Genomic DNA, 19,200 nt, shown 5'->3' on the forward strand with positions numbered 1-19,200 from the left:
TGTAAGATCTTAACTTGTGGCAGTTCTCCTCTAAAAGTTGTGTTGTTTCCTTCATGGAAAATTTCAGAGCCTCTTTAATGTTCTGTTTCCAAGATTACTGGGCTAGGCAAAACAATTATATTATTCCACATGGACCTTTGTGTTGTTTTTTTTTTAAATTGGCTTTTCAAACTGTTTTTATCTGCTTTTAAAGAATGTTTTTTATTAACAGTGTTTTTATTTGTTTCATCATACATCACTTTGGGATCCCTGGTGGGCTGGACAAAGTGAGCGTACAATTGAACGTCTGAGGTTGTCTCTTATATAAACAGGAAGAAGTCAATTGTCTCCTTTTTTCCATGAATTGGGCCCAAATAAAACGATTCTACCGGTTTTGTGAGAAAAATGTGCTTCTACACCATTTCGTGGGACAGCTTTCAGAGTTCGAAAAAACCAATTCGCTTTGAATTGCAGCCCCCATGGGACATGGTGGCTAGGGACTTCTGGGAACTGTAGTTCATAAATGTGCCCAAGCTTTAACAAATTACAAGGACATGGTGGCGCTGCGGGTTACACTGCAGAAGCCTCTGTGCTGCAAGGTCAGAAGACCTGCAGTCGTAAGATCGAATCCACGCAACGGAGGGAGCTCCCGTCACTTGTCCCAGCTCCTGCTAACCTAGAGGTTTGAAAGCATACAAAATCCAAAAATGCGAGTATATAAAGAGGTACAGTACCACTTCAGTGGGAAGGTAAACAGCGTTCCATGTCTAGTCATGCTGGCCACGTGACCATGGAGAATTGTCTGCGGACAAAACACTAGCTCTAAGGGTTGGAAACGGAGATGAGCACCACCGCCTAGAGTCAAATACAACTGGACAAATTGTCAAGGGGAACCTTTTTTTAACAAATTATCATGGGCTCTGCTCCCCACTCCTGTCTGGGATGCTAACAATGAACACCTAATTAAAGGTCTGGTTGACACACACATGCAGAAGATGCCATGCATAAGATTGCACAAGATTTTTTTCTATACATCTGGCACCGTATTTATTAAAGTCAAGGCTCCATTTCTCAAGCCTGAGAGAGCGATCCCAGACTTGCAGGCCACTTTCTGCAAAAGCTCTAAAGTGCCTACCTGTCTGTTGCAGACAGGAAACTAGCATTTTAAGAACTTCTGGTCTATATTGTATTGGTTGCTATTTTCATAACATCAGAGGAAATGCTTTGGGGGGGGGGAAAGGGGGAAGGGAAGGCTGCCCGGAGCACAGGCAGAAAGACCACAGGGGATGACTCAGTGAGCTAAGAAGTCATTCAGCCCCAGCAGGAAGCATTAACCCATTAAAAAACCAGAAAGAGGATGCTACAGATTTAGCTAAAGTCAGATTTCAGAATGTAAGAGGTGGTCCTTATAAGACTGGATGCTGCAATGGGGGAAGATCAGCTTTGATCATCACATGAAAAACACTAATGGGAGTTTTTATTACTACTACTTTTAACAGAGATGGAATTTAATATGACCCTATCTGAGGCAAAACGTAAAGGGATCAATCCACATAAATTAAAAGATAGATATCTTGCCAACACAGTACTTTTAAAAAACATATTCAATTAAGTGGCCCGTCTTGAGAAAATCAAAAGATTCAAACCAGCATCAAAGGAAAATAATTTTGCAGTTTCCAAGAGTTACTTTTAAAGTTCACCAGAAAAAAAAAAAAAACAGAGTGAATGAATGATTTTCAAAGCCCTGCTCAGATCTTGCAAAGTACAGGGCTTGGCTTCTTTTATTCAGTCAATCCATCTCATGTTATATCTTCTCTTCTACTGCCTTCCATTCTTCCAGGGGATCTTGCCTGCTCCTAATATATCCAGCCTCAAATTTAATCATTTTCGCTTCTAGTGGGAATTCAGCCTTGATTTGATCTATAACACAATTACTTGTCTTCCTGGCAGTCCATGGCATCCATAAAGCTTTCTTCCAACATCACATTTGGAAAGTACCAATTTTTTCCCAGTCACTTTCTTTCTTTTTCAGTTTTCACAGTTATATGGAACAATCAGGAATACCACTGTCTGTGTGGTCTTCATCTTCAGCCAGACATTCTTAACACTTAAAGATCCCTTCTAGTTTTTTTTCATAGCTGCCCTTCCAAACCTCAGTATTTTTCTGATTTGTTAGCTGCAGTATCCACCTCAACACTGGGTTTTCAAGGTAAAAATATTGCAAAGTAGTTTACTATTACAGTGGTGCCTCGCTTGACGAGGATAATCTGTTCCAGCGAAATCGCTGTAGAGAGAAATCCTCATCAAACGAAATTAAAAAGCCCATTGAAATGCACTGAAAACTGGTTCAATGCGTTCCAATAGGCTAAATACCTCAGCGTCCAGCGAAGATCCTCCATAGGGCGGCCATTTTCAGGTGCCTGTAAAACGAAAAATCCATCCTAAAGCACAGCGGGGAGCCATTTTACACAGCGGCCATTTTGAAACCCAACAATCAGCTGTTTTGATCGCCATAATGTGAAGAATCGGTTCCCGAAGCAGGGAAACGATCATCGGGAAGCGAAAAAAGCCCTTTGAAACATCATTTAACCTCATCGTCAAGCGGATTCATCGTTTAACGAGGTAATCGTTAAGCGAGGCACCACTGTACTGTCTTCTACACAGTACTAACAAGAATTAGTTTGAGTAGTACTGCCTCTCTCTATGAAAGATCCTTCACCTTCCACTACTCCTGTTGACCAGTAGCTATGTTTCCAAAATTTATCTGTCCCCATCATCACTGGAACCACCAATTTTCTGCTGCTCACTCAATCATGAATTCTTGAAGAGGAGGTGGGCATCTTAATCAGGTGTTTCAGCTTTGTTCTACCCTGGTTGACACTGTTAGGAGTCTAGATTTGGGTTTAGCCCCCTGACAAAACTTATGTCAGCTTCCCTGACATTTTTCTAACAATGCAGAAGATGTGATATTATATCGACAAGCCAATGTTCACCTATGACATTTCTTCATTAATCTAATAATTTGAACCATTTATAGCAACTTAGGGCCTACAACTACTATTTTTGGGAATAGAAAGAATTTAATTTTTTGAAAGGGGGAGAAACAAATCAATGTACAGATTGGGGTCAAGAATAAATTACAAGTACCTGAACGTGGCTTATTATGAATAAATGTCTATTTGACTCTTATCCAGCAGGATTATTTTTCAGTTACAGTCAGTGGGGTATGAACTCCTCTCCCCCTCAGAATTCCAAGGTATGGGGCATTTACAATAAGGTCAGGACTCTGCTTAGGGAATGGGTTACAACCATATGCCTCTTATTTGCTGAAGCCACTGAGAACTGAATTGTCTCCTCTGAACAGGAACCAACCTACCAGAGTATATCACTCAGCATCACGTTCTACGAAAAAACAGCACGGAGCTTATTTTTTGGCTCAATACATGTATTTTATTTTACTTTATTTTTGAATGCCATTTCTTCCTCAGAAAGTTGAACCCCTGGAAGCTTACAGTATAAGCAGTATATTCATGAACTATATGTTTATTGAACCCCCCCCCCCCCACACACAAAATTATATATATATATAAGATGTGTTAGAAATATATGAATGTTCCATCCTGGATCTATGAGGTATATTTAATTGAAGAAAAAAAAAGGTGCATAGAAAAGGGCAGAAAGCCAATTAAATGGGAGTAATACCGATATGAAATGCAATCAATATTTACTAATGAAATGGAAATTTTAACTTTGTTTTTTTGACCACTTAGAACTGGGTTTGATTCAGGGCTTTCTATAATTCTCCCAAAACTGTATAAAGTGTCACATTAACGGGGACATATGAAGCTGCTTTGCATAAAGTTCAGACCGTTCGTCTTGCAAGCATGACCAGGCCAAACTCTGGCTTTCCGAAACAGGTCTCCAGGATCAAAACCAGAAGTGTTTCATAGGGAAAGCACACGCACCCTTTATGGAACTACCTATTTTCCCCTTACAAAGCAGCACATAAATATTAGGTACATCTGAATAACTGTTGGAGGGTAGACCATGCTCATGGAAAGCCAACTAAGCTCAAACTAGGCATCAAAGTCAGTTCCCAGTACTCTTCCCTGTGGATTATAATGGCTAAGATCAATGGGATTTGTAGTTGAGTCACATATGAAGAGCATCAGTTGGTCCATCCCTGCTCTAAGTGAATGGTTCTCAACCTCTGGGATCTTACATCATACAGCCACAGGACCCGAGTCCCACCATGATAAGAACAAAAAGTGGACTTATCCACGAAAGCTCATATTAAAATATATATATAAAAGTTATTCTTTAAGGTGCCACCACGTTTTTGTCTTTTTCTAACCTTTTACTTTTGTTTCACCTATAACAAAACAATACCCTCCCCTGCCCAAGAGTCCATTTATAGGTTTACAAATGTTCTATTGGCATATGCACCATTTATGGTAAACTGGTGGGCCCAGGAGATTAGGAGACACACTGAATGTCCAAAGTTATGACAAGCGCATTGAAAGATGACAGATGGATCAGTGAAGTCAGCAGAAGATGGAACACCACACTGCTGGGAGGATACATGGACCGAGGGAGAGTGAATTCTTAGCAATTATTAGAAAAACCCTGTGACTTACATAGATTATTTCTGAGCCCCACTACTGATAGAGAAATGATGGATAGCTCAATGGTGTAGGAATCTGACTGTGGAGCCAGAAGTTCGGAGTTCAATTCCCCACTGTGTCTCCTTAATAGGGGCTGGATTTGCTGATCTATAGGGTCCTTTCCAGCTCTGCAGTTCTAAGATGATGATGATGATGATAGGCATTCTACTGGTTAAAAAAAAAGCCTAGCCTGCTGCATCCAGAGACACTCAGGGTAGTTTGAATATCATTGCAATTCACTCACACATACATCCTGAAATGGCAATGGGAGGATATGCCAGACTACGGAGGTGGGATGGGTGGGAGAGATATGCAGTTTAGCAGAAAGTCTGGCTGCAAATCCCCGCACAAGGGCTAAGGCCATGCAAATGTCTATAGTTTTGTAGTTCCAAATTTTCCTCTCTATTTTTTCCAAAGGGAGAGAGTGAGGCCTCCTCTCACAGAGCAAAGGATCCTTGCTAGGTAGCTTGAGGTCAGCCGTGATGACTTCAATGGGAAGAGAGCGTGCCCTGACCCTTGTACAGGATGTGTATAGAAACGCTGCTACTACACACACTATATTTTACCATTTGGAAAAAGTGACATTTGCCATTTCCTCTCCACCAAGCTCTGTTCCAGCTCATTTTGTATGGGAAATGTCACATTGCCCTCTAGTGCGTACTGTGTGAATTGTGAGGCTAGAACGTCTCTTCTGTGGAGAGAGCTCAGAGGGTGCTGTATTTTAAAGAGAAACTTTTTTTTCGGTCAGAGATGTAAATAAAAAGCTGCATGAGATTTTTGATTGCCATAAGCCCACAAGATGCCCCCCTAACTGATCTACCTTTTGAAATTAATTCTATTTATATCAGTTTCTATTGTCTGTTAGGTTTACAGTGGTGCCTCGCTTGACGATGTTAATTTGTTCCAGTGAAATCGCTGTAGAGCGAAAACATTGTCAAGCGAAATAAAAAAGCCCATTGAAATGCATTGAAAACCATTCAATGCGTTCCAATGGGCTGAATACCTGCTTGTCCAGTGAAGATCCTCCATACAGCGGCCATTTTCGGTGCCTATAAAGTGAGGAATCCATCCCAGAAAACAGCTGGGGGGGGGGCATTTTGAGCAGCCGGTGGCCATTTTGAAAATCCCACAATCAGCTGTTTTGATAGTCGTAAAGTGAAAACCAGTTCCCGAAGTAGGGAACCAATCATCGCACAGCAAAAAAACTCCATTTAAAACATTGTTTTGTGATCGCAAAAACATCGTCATGAAGCGGATTTGTTGTTATACAGGGTAATCGTTAAGCGGGGCACGACTGTATATGCGTTCAAGGCCAGGTACATGGCTTCTGTCATCTCCACTTCATCCTCATAAGAGTGTCACTGGCTCAAGGATACCTGATGAGTTTCACAGCCAAGCCAGGAGGTAAACCCATGTTTCTTGAGTCCAAGGTTCAGCACCCTAACCATTAGAACATACTGTCTCGGAAAGTGCTCCAGGAGAATTGTTCTCAAAAGCTGAGGAGGTCCTCTCTAAAGGAAACAAGAGCTTGGAAAATATATCTTTTTTTGACTACAGCTGTAAATGTTATACCACAAAAAGGAGTGAAACCATCCAGTTACATCTTTGCTATAGCTTCCTGAGGCGCTGGCTACCAGGAAAGAGAATTGCTGAGCAGTAAATAGTTATAGGAGGAAAGCAAGCCCTCTGAGGAAAGACAGGAAGAACTGGGCATGCTTAGCCTTGAGAAGACTGAGGGGAGGTATGACGGGACTTTTCAAATACTTGAAAGATAGTCATGCAGAGGAGGGGAGTTACAGGAAGCCAGATTTAGGCTGGATATCGGGGGGGGGGGACTTCCTAACTGTTAGAGGGGTATGACAATGGAACTAATTACCTTGGGAAGTGGTGAGCACTCCCAACACCGGAGGCATTCAAGAGAAAATTTGACAACCCTGTGTCAGATCTGCTTTGATTCAGATTCCTGCACTGACCAGGGGATTGGACATGACACGCCTTTTCCAACTCCATTATTCTATGATTCCATGATTCCATAGTTATTCTGCCAGCTCTGATCAAAACTGCATCTGTTTTCCCATACCAACTTGGTTTCTAATGGGTGACTTGTTACATCCCTTTTCCCTATGAAACCACTGCCTCCATCTTACCCTCTTCACCTGTAATTCAAATCAGATTTGTGGTGTTTTGCCACAATGCACATTTTCATATGGAATCAGAGAATCAATAGTGTGCAAGTATCTACTGCCCCCTGCTGGTTACCAACAAGAAACAATACTGTATTTTAATAAGATCCAAATTAAACTTGACAGACCAAAAAACCCAATCGTTTAACTACTATATTACAGCAAAACTTTTCATGAACCTGTCATATCAGATGCACAAACTGTCACACAGAATTCTTGCTAAACACTCAGCATATATATCTGGGAGTGGAAAATTAAAATGCCCAAATTATTGCTGGTGAGAATTAGACTATTAATACTAATTACTTACAAACATATTAATACTGTCAACATTATGGCACTATATAAAACAATTAACACAAATAGTGTGATAAAAATAATCCTGATTCAAATCTCTGGTCAAAAGACTAGAATATCCTTATTTTAACTCAGCAGTGTCTAGTCTCTCCAATTTTTCCTAGAAACGTTTTTTGTTCCACACTGTTTAATGTAAAGTCAGTGCTCACTGCAAAGAAAACAACAGGAAATTTAAACCTGGATAAGAGGTTCTGGAATGCCAACTGGGGAATGTTATCTGATCAAGATAAAAAGATGGAAACAACATGCAGAAGAAGTATATAGAAGAGATAAAAGGATGACACACTCCTTCAAATAATTGTTTGACGCTGGTTGTGCAGTTTTAGAAAATAAAGGGGAAGTGTCTCTAAAGCAATTGGAACAAATAAATCACCAGGGATAGATTGATACTGATACCGATTTTCTTTAGTTTGAAGTAACTATCAAAATCTTAACAAGACTATGCTAACAAACATAGAACACAAATAATAACTCACAGACTAGATTTATCCAAGATACACTCCAGTTCCAAAGAATGAAAACCAAAATCAGGACTGTGCTAATTTTTTACTATTAGAGTTGACTCCCTGGTCCCAAGACATCTCCGGGGCAAAATTGAGACCTGGGGAGCCCAGGAACCTGAAACAAAGTGATAGAATTAATTTAAATTAATTATTTCTTGTTTCTGGATCCTGTTTTCACCAGCATAACTGGTGAAAACATAAAGGATTTTGCCCATTAACTATTTAAGTTGCATTAAAATCCCAGGCAAGCCAAAGAATGCTTGAGATTTTGCAACAAAGACTTATATACGGAGCAAGTAATTTTGATGGCCAAGCTTGATTTAGAAAATGAAGAGGCACTAGACATTGTATTTGAAACGTCTTAGCTATTTTAATGTACCAAAGGATTGTAGAACAAAATCAATTAGTGCTTTATAGACTGCAGTAAAGCTAGGGAAAAATGATTCATTTGAAATATTGATGTTGGGAGGAGAGATTTCTGGATACCATGAACTGCCAGAAAAGGAACAAGTGGTTCCTAGAGCAAATCAAGCCTGAACTCTCTCTAGAGACAAAAATGACAAAACTGAGGCTGTCACATTTTGGGCACATCATGAGAAGACAAGATTCTTTGGAAAAGACAATAATGCTAGGAAAATGTGAAGGCAGCAGGAAAAGAGGAAGACCAACTATGCGATGGATTGTCTCTATAAAAGGGAAAACTCCAAACCAAGCAGTTCACAAGAACAGTTTGGAGGTCACTCCACACACAAGATCATCATACATGTGAGTGACTTGATGGCACATAACAACAACTGCAAAGCTTTTGAAGGTATGGATTATGAAATGCTATGTTATAAAATAATGTGCGAGCCACAACATTTAATTTTCTTAATAGGTAACTTAAAGTGTGGCTAAGAGGCTACTGTTAGGAAAGAACACAAAGAAACCAAATTGTTTCTAACAAGTAAAGGTGACAAAGGCGTATTTCCTCTCTACGTTTGCTCAATCTATACGCAGAACATATCAGATGAAAAGAGGGATTAGACTCAGATGGAGGAGAATGAAAACTAGTACAGTGGGGTCTCGACTTACGAACTTAATCCGTATTGGAAGGCAGTTCTCAGGTCGAAAAGTTCTTAAGTCGAATCTGCATTTCCCATAGGAATGCATTGAAAACCATTTAATCCGTATCTGCTCTTTTCGTCCATAGAAACTAATGGGAAGCTGCTATTCTGCCTTCTGCCACTAGAGGGGGATATTTTTTCTTTTTTCCTTTTAACCTAAGATGACTTAGCTTTTAAAAAAGGAAAAAAAAGAGTTCGTAACTCGAATCTACGTTCGTAAGTCGAGTCCATATATTCCTATGAGAGCGGTTCATAAGTCGAAACGTTCGTATGTCGAGCCGTTCGTAAGTCGAGACCCCACTGTAGAAGAAACATCCATGATGTAAGACATCTAAATGCTACCACATTACTGGCAGAAAACAGTAGAAAGGACAACTAAGCGAGGGTGAAGGAGAAACTGAAAGCAGGTTTACAGCAGAACCTTAAAAAGGCAAAAATAACGACAACAGAACTGCTTTCATTTTGACAACACAAAAACTGACATTGCTAAAGATCTTCTATCTCTTGAGCCAGTAATCAATTGAAATGAACAGTGCAGCTGAGGAATTAAGACGGTGACTGAGACATACAAAGGCAACTAGAAAAGATCCTTAAGGGTACAAATGTCTTACTGGAGACCAAGTTCACTGTGTATAGATATGAATGCGTGGACAATAAGAACAAAGAAAAAGAAAACATTTTATTTAAAATGGTACGCTGGGGAAGAACATTATGGATACAGTGGGACACCAGAAAGACAGGTAAAGAGGTTCTAGATGAAACCAACTCTGAATTCTCACTAGAAGAAAGCTAACATGACAAAAGTGAGGCTATCATACTTTGGACGTACCATGGAAGTGAAGATTCTTTGGAAAAGACAATAATGCTAGAAAAAGTAGAATGCGGTAAGAGAACAGTATGAGACAATCAAGACAGTGAAGAAAACAAGTGTCTTCATTTTCTCCGCAGGATTTCTGCAGATGACTCTGCTCTTAGGAGTGTGCCATGATGTCCATTCAGAAATGACCAATCCACTCTGGAAGCATTGGCATCTGGAAGGATTCCTCCTTGGAGGAATTATTTCTCTGTGCCACTCCCCACCGCACCCCAAGAAATCCCATGGGAAATCTCACAGGATTTCTCAGAACGCTTTACGGTCATTTTTTTTTTCCTGGAAGGAACACAGGATTGCATCTTTCCTGTGCAAAATTCACTGAGGATGGGCAGAAGAAACGCCGAGCTGAGCAGGACTATTACAATTCCTGTGTGAAAAAAAGGCATCTTCCCGTCATAAGATCTGCAGCGAAGAACATCAAGCTGAGCATCGGGCAGTTTGAAGGAATGGCGTAACTAGAGGGAAACAAAGTGGTAACCATGGGAAATATGCACTTCTATCTGTGTGTGATCCATCTGTCAAGTGTACAAGTTGCCCCAAACGGTGAAATGATATCACTGCAGTGCAGCAACTGAAGACCATGAAAACTATCCATAGCTTGGACTGGATCATCAGAAAACCTGACTTTCATTTCAGGTAGAACTTGGAAAGGTAGTGGTTGGGCCCTCAAACTTACCTGCCAGGCTGGGAGGACCTTCCCGATGTCATTCAGGTTGATTCCATCTCCATCTTCACATTTTCCTTTCCCGGTTCTAAGTCAAAGACAGACAAAAGAGCAAAGGGAATAAATGGACGCATACACTTACAGAAAACTGCTAATATGGTAGGGGTAAAAATATTCAGTAGGTGTTTCTCAAAACACTATGGGTTGACTCTTGGTGACCCACAAACACTGGCTTGGCCCAGTTTGTTTACCTCCACAAAAGGTGTTTGGTGGACTGCCCCCTCCAGGGGGCGCCCACTCAGATCCAGAGCCTGGAGGAGGCGGGGCACGGAAGCCTGGATGCTCCTTCTGAGTGGGCACCCGCTGGAAGGGGCGGGGCACTGAATTGCCAAACACCTGCTATGGTCGTAAACAAACCTGGACGAATTGACAAATTGGCAGTTCGCACCTATCTCTACTTTGATTTTTATTCCTGCCTTTTAAAGTTACTTGTGGAGGGCAAGGTGCAGGTGAATTTTGTACCTGAGATATACAATGATGTGAATTTTATACTCTTGCTTAGCATCCGGGCAGCATATAGAAAGCTCTGAAGCAAATGGCCTGAATCTGGTATCATTCTGATACTCTCATGCTTGGAATTGGCAGGGCGGGGGGTGTCTAACAATTCTTCCAAGCTCTGATATCCATTGTAAGCTCTAGGAAATGTAGGCAAAAGTGGAGATGCTCTGGGAAATTGCATGGAGAAATTTCAACCTGCATGCATCGTAGAATCATTGAATAATGAAGTCGGAAGGGGCCCATAAGGTCTTCAAGTCTCAACCTCCTGCTCAATGCAGGAATACAAATCAAAGGATATCTGCCAGGTGGTTGTCTTAAGTTTTCTCTTGAATGCCTCCAGTGTTGGGGCACTCGCCACCTCTCAAGGTAACTAGTTCCACTGTCGTACTGCTCTAACAGTTAGGAGGTTTTTCCTGATATTCAAATGAATTCTGGCTTCCTGTAACTTGAGTCCCTTTTTGCGTGTCCTGCACTCTGGGTTGATCGAGATCAGATTTTGTCCCTGTTCTGTATGACAGCCTTTCAAGTATTTGAAAAGTGTTATCATATCACCCCTCTGGCTTCTTTTCTGAAGGCTAGAGATGCCCAATTCTTTCAGTCTTTTCCCCACTAGAACCTAAATCCGAAGTAAGCATGAATTACACGGAATTAGGTGATCGGCCACTGCCGAGATGCAGGCTCTTCCTCTGTAAAAGAGTGGTGGCAGTGGCCAAAAAAAGGAGAGATTTTCAGGAAAAAAGTATTTTGCTGAACTTTACCCTTTTTTTTTCCAGTTTCAAATTTTATACAATTAAATTACTTTTTTTGACTAAATGTCAATGTTTATTCTTAATTTACAATGCTGAATTATTATTATTTTTGTATGATAAAGGAGAGAAGAAGCAGGAAGGCATGTACGTTTCGCAAGAATCCAGGAAGTGTGTGTGATGCTGAAAAGTTTTGAGCCGCTGTGTTACAGGCTTGCCATACGCTGGAATGTTTTATTAAGGGTCACTGCTTGTTATGGACACCACTGGAATTCTCTAAGAAGTCCCTTATTTCTGATTTCCCTCCTTGAACATCAACGGCGAAAGACTTCTTCCTGCCTTCCAACTGAAACAGAATTTGTAAGCTCTGACTTTTTAGGGGCAAACCGGTTACTTACCCTTCTCTGTCTATGTGTGGGGCTGACTGCTTGGGGGTGTTCCGAAGCTTTCTGTGGAACTGTGTGAAGTCAAGTTTTTCAGGTTGCAGGTCCCAAGTGGCACCACTAGAAAAGCAACAATGAGCAAGAAAATTGAGAGACAGGCACCACAAAAGGATGAGTGGATCTGATAGGGGATCCGGGTTTTGCATGAACCACTGAACAGTGAGCGAGTCCGATAAGTAGATCAGAACTTAAGAGTGGCAGAGGAAGACTCAAAGGAACCTCACTTGGTCATGAAGGGGACACACATTTTCAGCTTGAGCTACCTGACAGATCTATTCTATTTTAAAGATGAAGCGGGAGTAGGACAGACATGCACACCGCTGTGATTTCAGTGGAGCAAAGTTGGGAGATAAATGCAACGGACAAATACAGTGGTGCCTCGCACAACGAGCGCCCCGTAGAGCGATGAATTTGCTCTACGAGGATGTTTTCGCGATCGCAAATGCGATCGCATACCGATGACCCCTATGGCCGAAAATTGCAGAGCGAAGGTCGGTAAGCGGTTCGCTTACCGACCTTCGCTTTGCGACCCACCGATCAGCTCTTCGGCGGCTACAAAATGGGCGCTGGAAGTCGCAAAATGGCCACGCGCAGCGTTTTCGCGCCCTCATTAAGCAAGGGGAGGGCGCGAAAATGGCTGCCGGCCATAGAGGAACGTCGCTGAACGGTGAGTAAAGGAGCCTTTTGGAACGCATTAAACACTGTTTAATGCATTCCAATGGGCTTTTCTGTCCTGCTCAGCGATGTTTTCACACAACGAGGGTTAATCCGGAATGGATTAACCTCGCTGTGCGAGGCACCACTGTACACAAATCAAGACCATTGTAACACAGTGGTTAAAAAGAGGTGGAGCCTCGTCCAAAGGATGCAAGCGGACGTGATCCTTCAAACGTCTATTTATTTATTTATTTGATTTATACCCCACCCATCTGGTCTAAAAGACCACTCTAGGCGGCTAGAGTGGAGGGAGACTAAGGAAGGGTTTAAAGTGAAGGCTACAATATATGTTCTACATGCAAAACATACCAGATTCAACCCATGTCCCTTCAAGCTAGCAAAAAATTCTGCCTGAAACTTTCGTGTCTGTATACTCAAGTCCTGAATGTGAGGGTCTAGAGACTTTTTTCTTTGTGTAAGACTGCACTTTATATTCCAAAATCTATTATCCATTGACTGTACGAAGTATACGCCACTCACGGCTCTTCCGAATGGGGCCACTTGTACACCTTTAAGTCTGCCTGTTGCAAACACGGACCTTGCTGGGATTTTTTGTGCCAACCAGACAACATTCCTCTTATCTTCATATGAACTGGTATCAACAGGTAGTTTTGCATGAGTCCCTGGACCTTGGCGTTTCTCCCAAAACCCTTGGTTTATTCTTATTTTTATGTTTTAGTTGTGCTGAGAAGCACCATATGGGAGCAAGGCAAGATAAAGACAGTCATGCAGATAACTGTGGAGAACCCACAGCTCTCCCCTAAGGATGCTCAAGAGTACAGTACAGCAAACTCAGTGCTTGACTTCTCTGTCAAGATATGATACCCTGTAATTTTATTTATTTATATGCTGCCTTCCTCCCCATTGGAGATTCAAGGCAGCTCACAACAGATAAAACAACAGATTTACAAGTACTATATCCATGTTGTATTTTTTTAAAAAAAATCAAACATATATTAAAATTTAAAAAATCAAGTTTAAAACAATTTAAGAATGGTTTAAACTCATACAAAGGGAAGCAATAAACAGAGGTACACAGACACAGAGGTATTGAATGTTTTTTCTAAAATAATTCATTTGTTTGCAAAATCCTGGCCAATATAAGAAGGTATCTTTTTTTAAAGTCTATGGAAATTATTGGTCCGGAAACTGTCTTGATAAACCAAGAACTCACCTGAAGGACTCAAGAGTATTGGCTGCCCAAATATCTGTGCCCAGCATGTCCAAGGAACTTTCTTTGTTGCCATTCTAAAAGAAAAGAAAAGAAAAAGAATGAGAGACAACCTGTATCATTAATTTCAAATGGTGTTTACCACAAGCTCACCACACAACTTGCCCAACGCAATTAACTGTTGCCAAATACTGGCCTTGGCCAACACCATGAACCAATGACAGTGGCATACACTTGCACAGTGAACTGGAAAAAATCGATAAATGGGTTGTAATTGAAACCTGCCACAGAGTCTGTTTACAAGATTGCTCAACATAGATTTCATTATCACCCTTTGTCTCTCAGGGAGTAAACTGGAGGATGGGAGCAGAACAGTTGACCCCAATACGAGCATCAAGGTCTTTCCCTCGCTTCTCTTTCATGTAACCAAAAACTGTACTGAAAACAATTGCACACTCTTTACCTCTTGTGAGTGAAGCTTCGAGAAACAGAAAGGGATCTGTAATCAGAAAGAATCTGTGGCCAAGACACTGCTGTGGCTGGACAATTCTCATTCAGACAACGGCTCTTTTCTTCTTAACGCCGATAGGCTCACAATTTGAATGCTAAACGTTGCTTCGAAACTCATTAACAGAAATCTATTCAATCCTTAGGGTGGTGTGTTTGTTCAACACACAAAAAGAGAGGTGCACCAGCTATGCCTTCTCTGGTGTTGGCTTTCCTCACATAAAAGCAACAAGCTCTCCCCACTTGAGCCAGAAACTTCATTTCCCTGCTTTCTGGCTTGTGTGGTGAGCATTTATGAGTAGTCACAAGGCTGCTTTCTTTAGACCCTGCGGCTCTGTGCGAGCAAAGCAACAATGGGAGGGCAAAGCAAATTCACACGTCGCTCTAAGGACTGAACAAAGCTCTCTGATCCACATAATACGCAACCAAAAAAGCAAAACAGCACAACAAGGCAGCAGAGTGGCCAGTGTTCTCTCCTAATTTCCGTTGTTTGTATAGACGGCATGGAAAAGAGCAGCCGGAAAATGTTTGCCCGCGGTGCCACTTGAATCAAGAGGCATTTAGCTTCACGGGTCTTAATTCAAGGAGTATGCACCCCTTTCTCCTACAGCTTGGTCCCTTGTCTTTTGTACTTCCCACACATGGTCATCGCTCATACTGCTGTCTAGGCTTCCATTCTCCCTTAGGAGACCCACCAGGTGCACATATGACCACACGTTCATGCCAGCATAGAAGAGTCTACTGATAGGATGGGAAGCCTCTTTTTTCAACAATGAAACTTAAAAATGCAAAACAGTGGGTTCAAGAATGATTCCCTGTAAACTTCATTCCATTTGTTTCTTTGATGATATATTCCCTAGTGACATTTGCATCTCGCCTTGCTGCCAATGAGATGAAGTACATGAGGATCTTCTTCTCTTCTTCAACTTTAAAGCTGAGAAGTAGATCAGGCTGATAGGGAGTGTGTATATGAGCAAACCAAGACTCTACCCAGCGTAATCTGAACCCAAGCCTCCTGAGTCCTTGTCTATTACATAATGCTGGCTCCCATTTGGCATCTGATTTTTGAAATGGAATCTAGGAAACTTCCCAGCTTGCTTTATGTAAAAGCAGAACTAGGATGTTCTACCAGCCTCCCTCCACACCTCAGCCCATCGTCTGTACTGGTAGTTTGAGACATCAAGAGGGCAATTGGTGGGGGGGGGCAGTGCTAGGCTATTGATTCAAATTGGAAAATCCAAGCTGAGAAACGAATGGGCTCTTATACCAACAAATTTAAAGAAGCTGAAATGGTTTCAGACATATGTCGAGTTTGTTGAGAAGAACTATATTCATTTTTGTGCCTACTACTATTATACTTTGTTTGGCCTGCTAGATACATGCTCTACTTTTTAACTCCCAACATGTATTAATAAGTTGTGTTTTTTAAAAAAATAACAATCAGTGGAGGGGAAGAGAAAGCTGTGTGGTTTTCTGCTGTAACGAACATCTTGTTTATCAGAGGACAGTTCTTTTTAGAGAACAAAATCCATTTTCTCTCTCCCCCATCCATGTCCTTGTTCCTTAAAGAGCCTTCTCCAGCAAAACAGGAAACACTGTTTATAACATACGGGTTCTGAAAACCTTTCGAACTTGAGTTCGGACCACCGAACGGACTGTGGAATTTGACATACCTGTGCGAGGGTGTTTCATTTATCCTGACAAACCTAAACTGCAGAATTCTGGGGTTTTGCAGTCCCAGAGCGTGTCCCTTTATCAACAAGCAAAGGCTAGTTTGTTCCTCTACAGATTCTGCACAGGATACACACACACACACACAAAACCACGCAAAGCCAAAACGCTAAGGTCTCTAGAGGGCGAAGGCTACAAGCCACAGCAACCAACGGAGGAGACGGCGCTTCCAGCTTTCCTGGTCTGCCTCCCAGCGCCAGCACCAGCGGATACCTTGGTCGAAGGCCTGAACTGGTGGCTTCTCCCTCGGCCGCCAGACCTTGATATAGACCCCCGCCTGGAGCCTGAACTAGGCCGGGATCCTGAACTGCCACTGCTGCTTTGATCCCAGTCTTCCTGGAAACAACAAACAGCTCACTTTAGTCAAGGACAACTTAGCAAAACTTATAATCGCCTTTTTTTTGGGGGGGGGAGGGAGAGGAAGCAGGGAGCCTGTCCTCAGCTCCCAGCATGTCCAGCTCTGTATTTCATAAAAAGACTTGGTCGCGGTAGGTCAGGGGTAGGACGGTGGCGCTCATGGACGACATGTGGAGCTTGGGGCCGTTTTTCTCAATTTTGGGGCCCTTCCAGAATCCTCTCCTATAAGGAAAAAGTAAAAAAAATAAAACAGGGACGATGACGCGAGTCACAGGATTCGTTCTCAAGTCAGACTTAAGTTGCACCGGCAACTCGACTCGGTTTCCCCACATACACACACATACCCCCAAAGGCTTGGACCTGACTCACAACTCCTCTTTTCGGAGGGAAAAAAAAAAACTTGTTTTTAATAATAAGGAAGTTGGACCCAAAGACTTGCAAACACCCCTGAAAGGAAATCAAGTAAGATCAACAAAAAGGATAAAAAAATAGCTGCTTGTGGAAACCTCCAGGAGCAATGATTCTTCTTTTAAATAAACACATTTTTAAAGACTTAAAAAAAAAAGACACACGTTGGTTCAAAACCAAACTCGCTATTTGTCATTTTGTTTTGTGCCAACTTGAAATTTTGGAAGCAGGAAATTACTGTGGTCTCCCTTTCTGCCCCCTGCCACGGGTATCAGAATTCAATGCAGGGGACTCAGTAGCCTTGGTATTGAGAGGAGAACAAGACAAATCATTCTGTTCCTCCTCCATTGTTGTTGGTTTTTGCCAGAGCTTGGAAAAAGTCACTGTCTGGACTACAACTCCCCTAAAATACCACAGCTACCTTGGTTTTCGGCAATACTGGCTGGGGGATTCTGGGGCGTGTATTTATCTCCATCTTTCCCAAGCTCTTGTTTCTTTGCTGCCTCTGAAGGAAGGACAGTCTGTCCCTCAGATCTGTGCCGGTTCCAGAAAAAGCAGATTTCTCATTTTGTTTTATTCTATTTTTATTAGCCTGCAAAGAAGCTTAGGGTTCTGCTTTTCCATGCTGGCCTCAGAAGGAGAAGGATTTTTTCTACTCCTGGGTCAATATAGAAACGCGGACTATTAGTAAAAACAATGCATGGGCTAAGTAACATTTGTGAAATTATTTACTGTACAAGAGTAAAAATGCTCATTGATTCTGGAATAGTTAAATTATTTGGCCCATAATCCATTTTGGCTAACCTATCTTGGAAACACCCTTGAACTGTCATAGACATTCCCAGTTTGAAACTCATTTTCAAACCTTTCCCTTCCTAGCTTGTTGTATTTATCGTACTATAAGAAAAAATATATAAAAATCCAAGCAGAATTTAACTCTGTAAATACCACGAGACATACAATGGAATTTTCCCCCACCCCTGCTTATTTTGCTTAATTCATTTTGTGAGGCCCTTTAAGTATTAATTAGCTAGCAGTCCAACATTTTACCAAGAAGCAGTTGTGTGTGTGTGTGCAACTTATACCTCACCACATATACAAAAGATCTAACAAATGGCTATTGAAGTATAGCCCTGATCAAAATACAAATATTTGACCAGGCTTCTGGTCAAAAATAAGTCTAATTATTTCAACATCTTAATTTAAATTTATTAACGTTACCTACATTTCAAATATGTCCATAATTTTAAATTCTGCAACTCTTAAAAGAAGGAACGAATGAAAAACGAATGAACAAATGAACGAAAAACCTTCACTGTATTGCCACAGCAAAGCCTTGCACCTAATTTGGGAAAGGGTCTAAAAAAGCCAACTTCACTTCTAGAGACCACCCCACAATGGCAATTCGAAATTAAAAGTATAGAGACCATCCTCCAGTGATTTGTTTTATCCCCCACAGCACATTCTGGTGGCTGAAAAGTACCTCCTGGACTTCAGGAATTTGCCCACCCCTAAAGTAAAGGCTACTGTCATACGCACAGGGGACAAAGCCTTACTGAGCATGTGTCTAGTTCACATGCAACAAATCAAGAAGGCTGCAACGCACTACCTATTTGCCTAGAATTCTCACTGAACATAGTGGATTTACATCTTGAGTAGACGTGTGTAGGTCTGCACAGTAAACCCGATGGGATTCCATTTGGAAATTCTCATGGGAAAGGGCTAAGTCAAGCTGCTGGTTCCAGTTCGAGCAGACCCACTGAAACAATTCCTGAGTGGTGAGCCAACCTCATGATGCAATGAGTCTTTGGATCCAGGTCAAAAGAGGTTAGGTCTTTGCAAATCACCGGCAGAAACGAAGGTGTTTGTACCAACATCTTTCTGCATGTAGTCACAGTTCAAAGCTGGCACACAAGCAGGAAAACCAAAGGGGAGCAAACAAAATGGCTACCTTTTTAGTTACAGTACTAAAAAAAAATCTGAACCCTCCAAACCACTGGCCTGTGGTTCAAAACACCCTGCTCTTGTTCACCTATCATTTAAGCATCTACTAAAGAGTAAAAGGCAGAATCGGAAACCAGCACTGCAACCATGTGATGTCTCTCCTCTGCTGTTTAATGAAGCCAATAATCACTAAACAATCCCAATTCTAACCAGAAAAGGAACTTAGAAGCTACAGTTACACAGCAGAAAGAGTGAAGTTAAGCTAACCTTCCTTGTATTATTGATGTC

General features: G+C 41.6%; 1 protein-coding gene across 8 annotated transcripts in view; it reads right to left on the minus strand.

The window, feature by feature from the left end:
• The window catches only part of CTIF (cap binding complex dependent translation initiation factor), a 199,192-nt gene that overhangs the window by 120,681 nt on the left and 59,311 nt on the right, over positions 1-19,200 (minus strand). For 4 of the 8 annotated variants that reach the window (XM_072992951.2, XM_072992950.2, XM_020804875.3 and 1 more), the window contains exons 4-7: positions 16,417-16,539; positions 13,969-14,042; positions 12,033-12,137; positions 10,343-10,418 (exon numbers count right to left, since the gene is read on the minus strand). In XM_072992951.2, the coding sequence (XP_072849052.2) occupies positions 10,343-10,418; positions 12,033-12,137; positions 13,969-14,042; positions 16,417-16,539 (378 nt within the window). The remainder of the gene's footprint in view (positions 1-10,342; positions 10,419-12,032; positions 12,138-13,968; positions 14,043-16,416; positions 16,540-19,200) is intronic. The other 4 variants (XM_078384139.1, XM_078384138.1, XM_078384137.1 and 1 more) reach the window with 1 other exon arrangement.

Source organism: Pogona vitticeps, chromosome 2 (genome assembly GCF_051106095.1).
Source record: "Pogona vitticeps strain Pit_001003342236 chromosome 2, PviZW2.1, whole genome shotgun sequence".
In the NCBI taxonomy this organism is placed as follows: domain Eukaryota; kingdom Metazoa; phylum Chordata; class Lepidosauria; order Squamata; family Agamidae; genus Pogona; species Pogona vitticeps.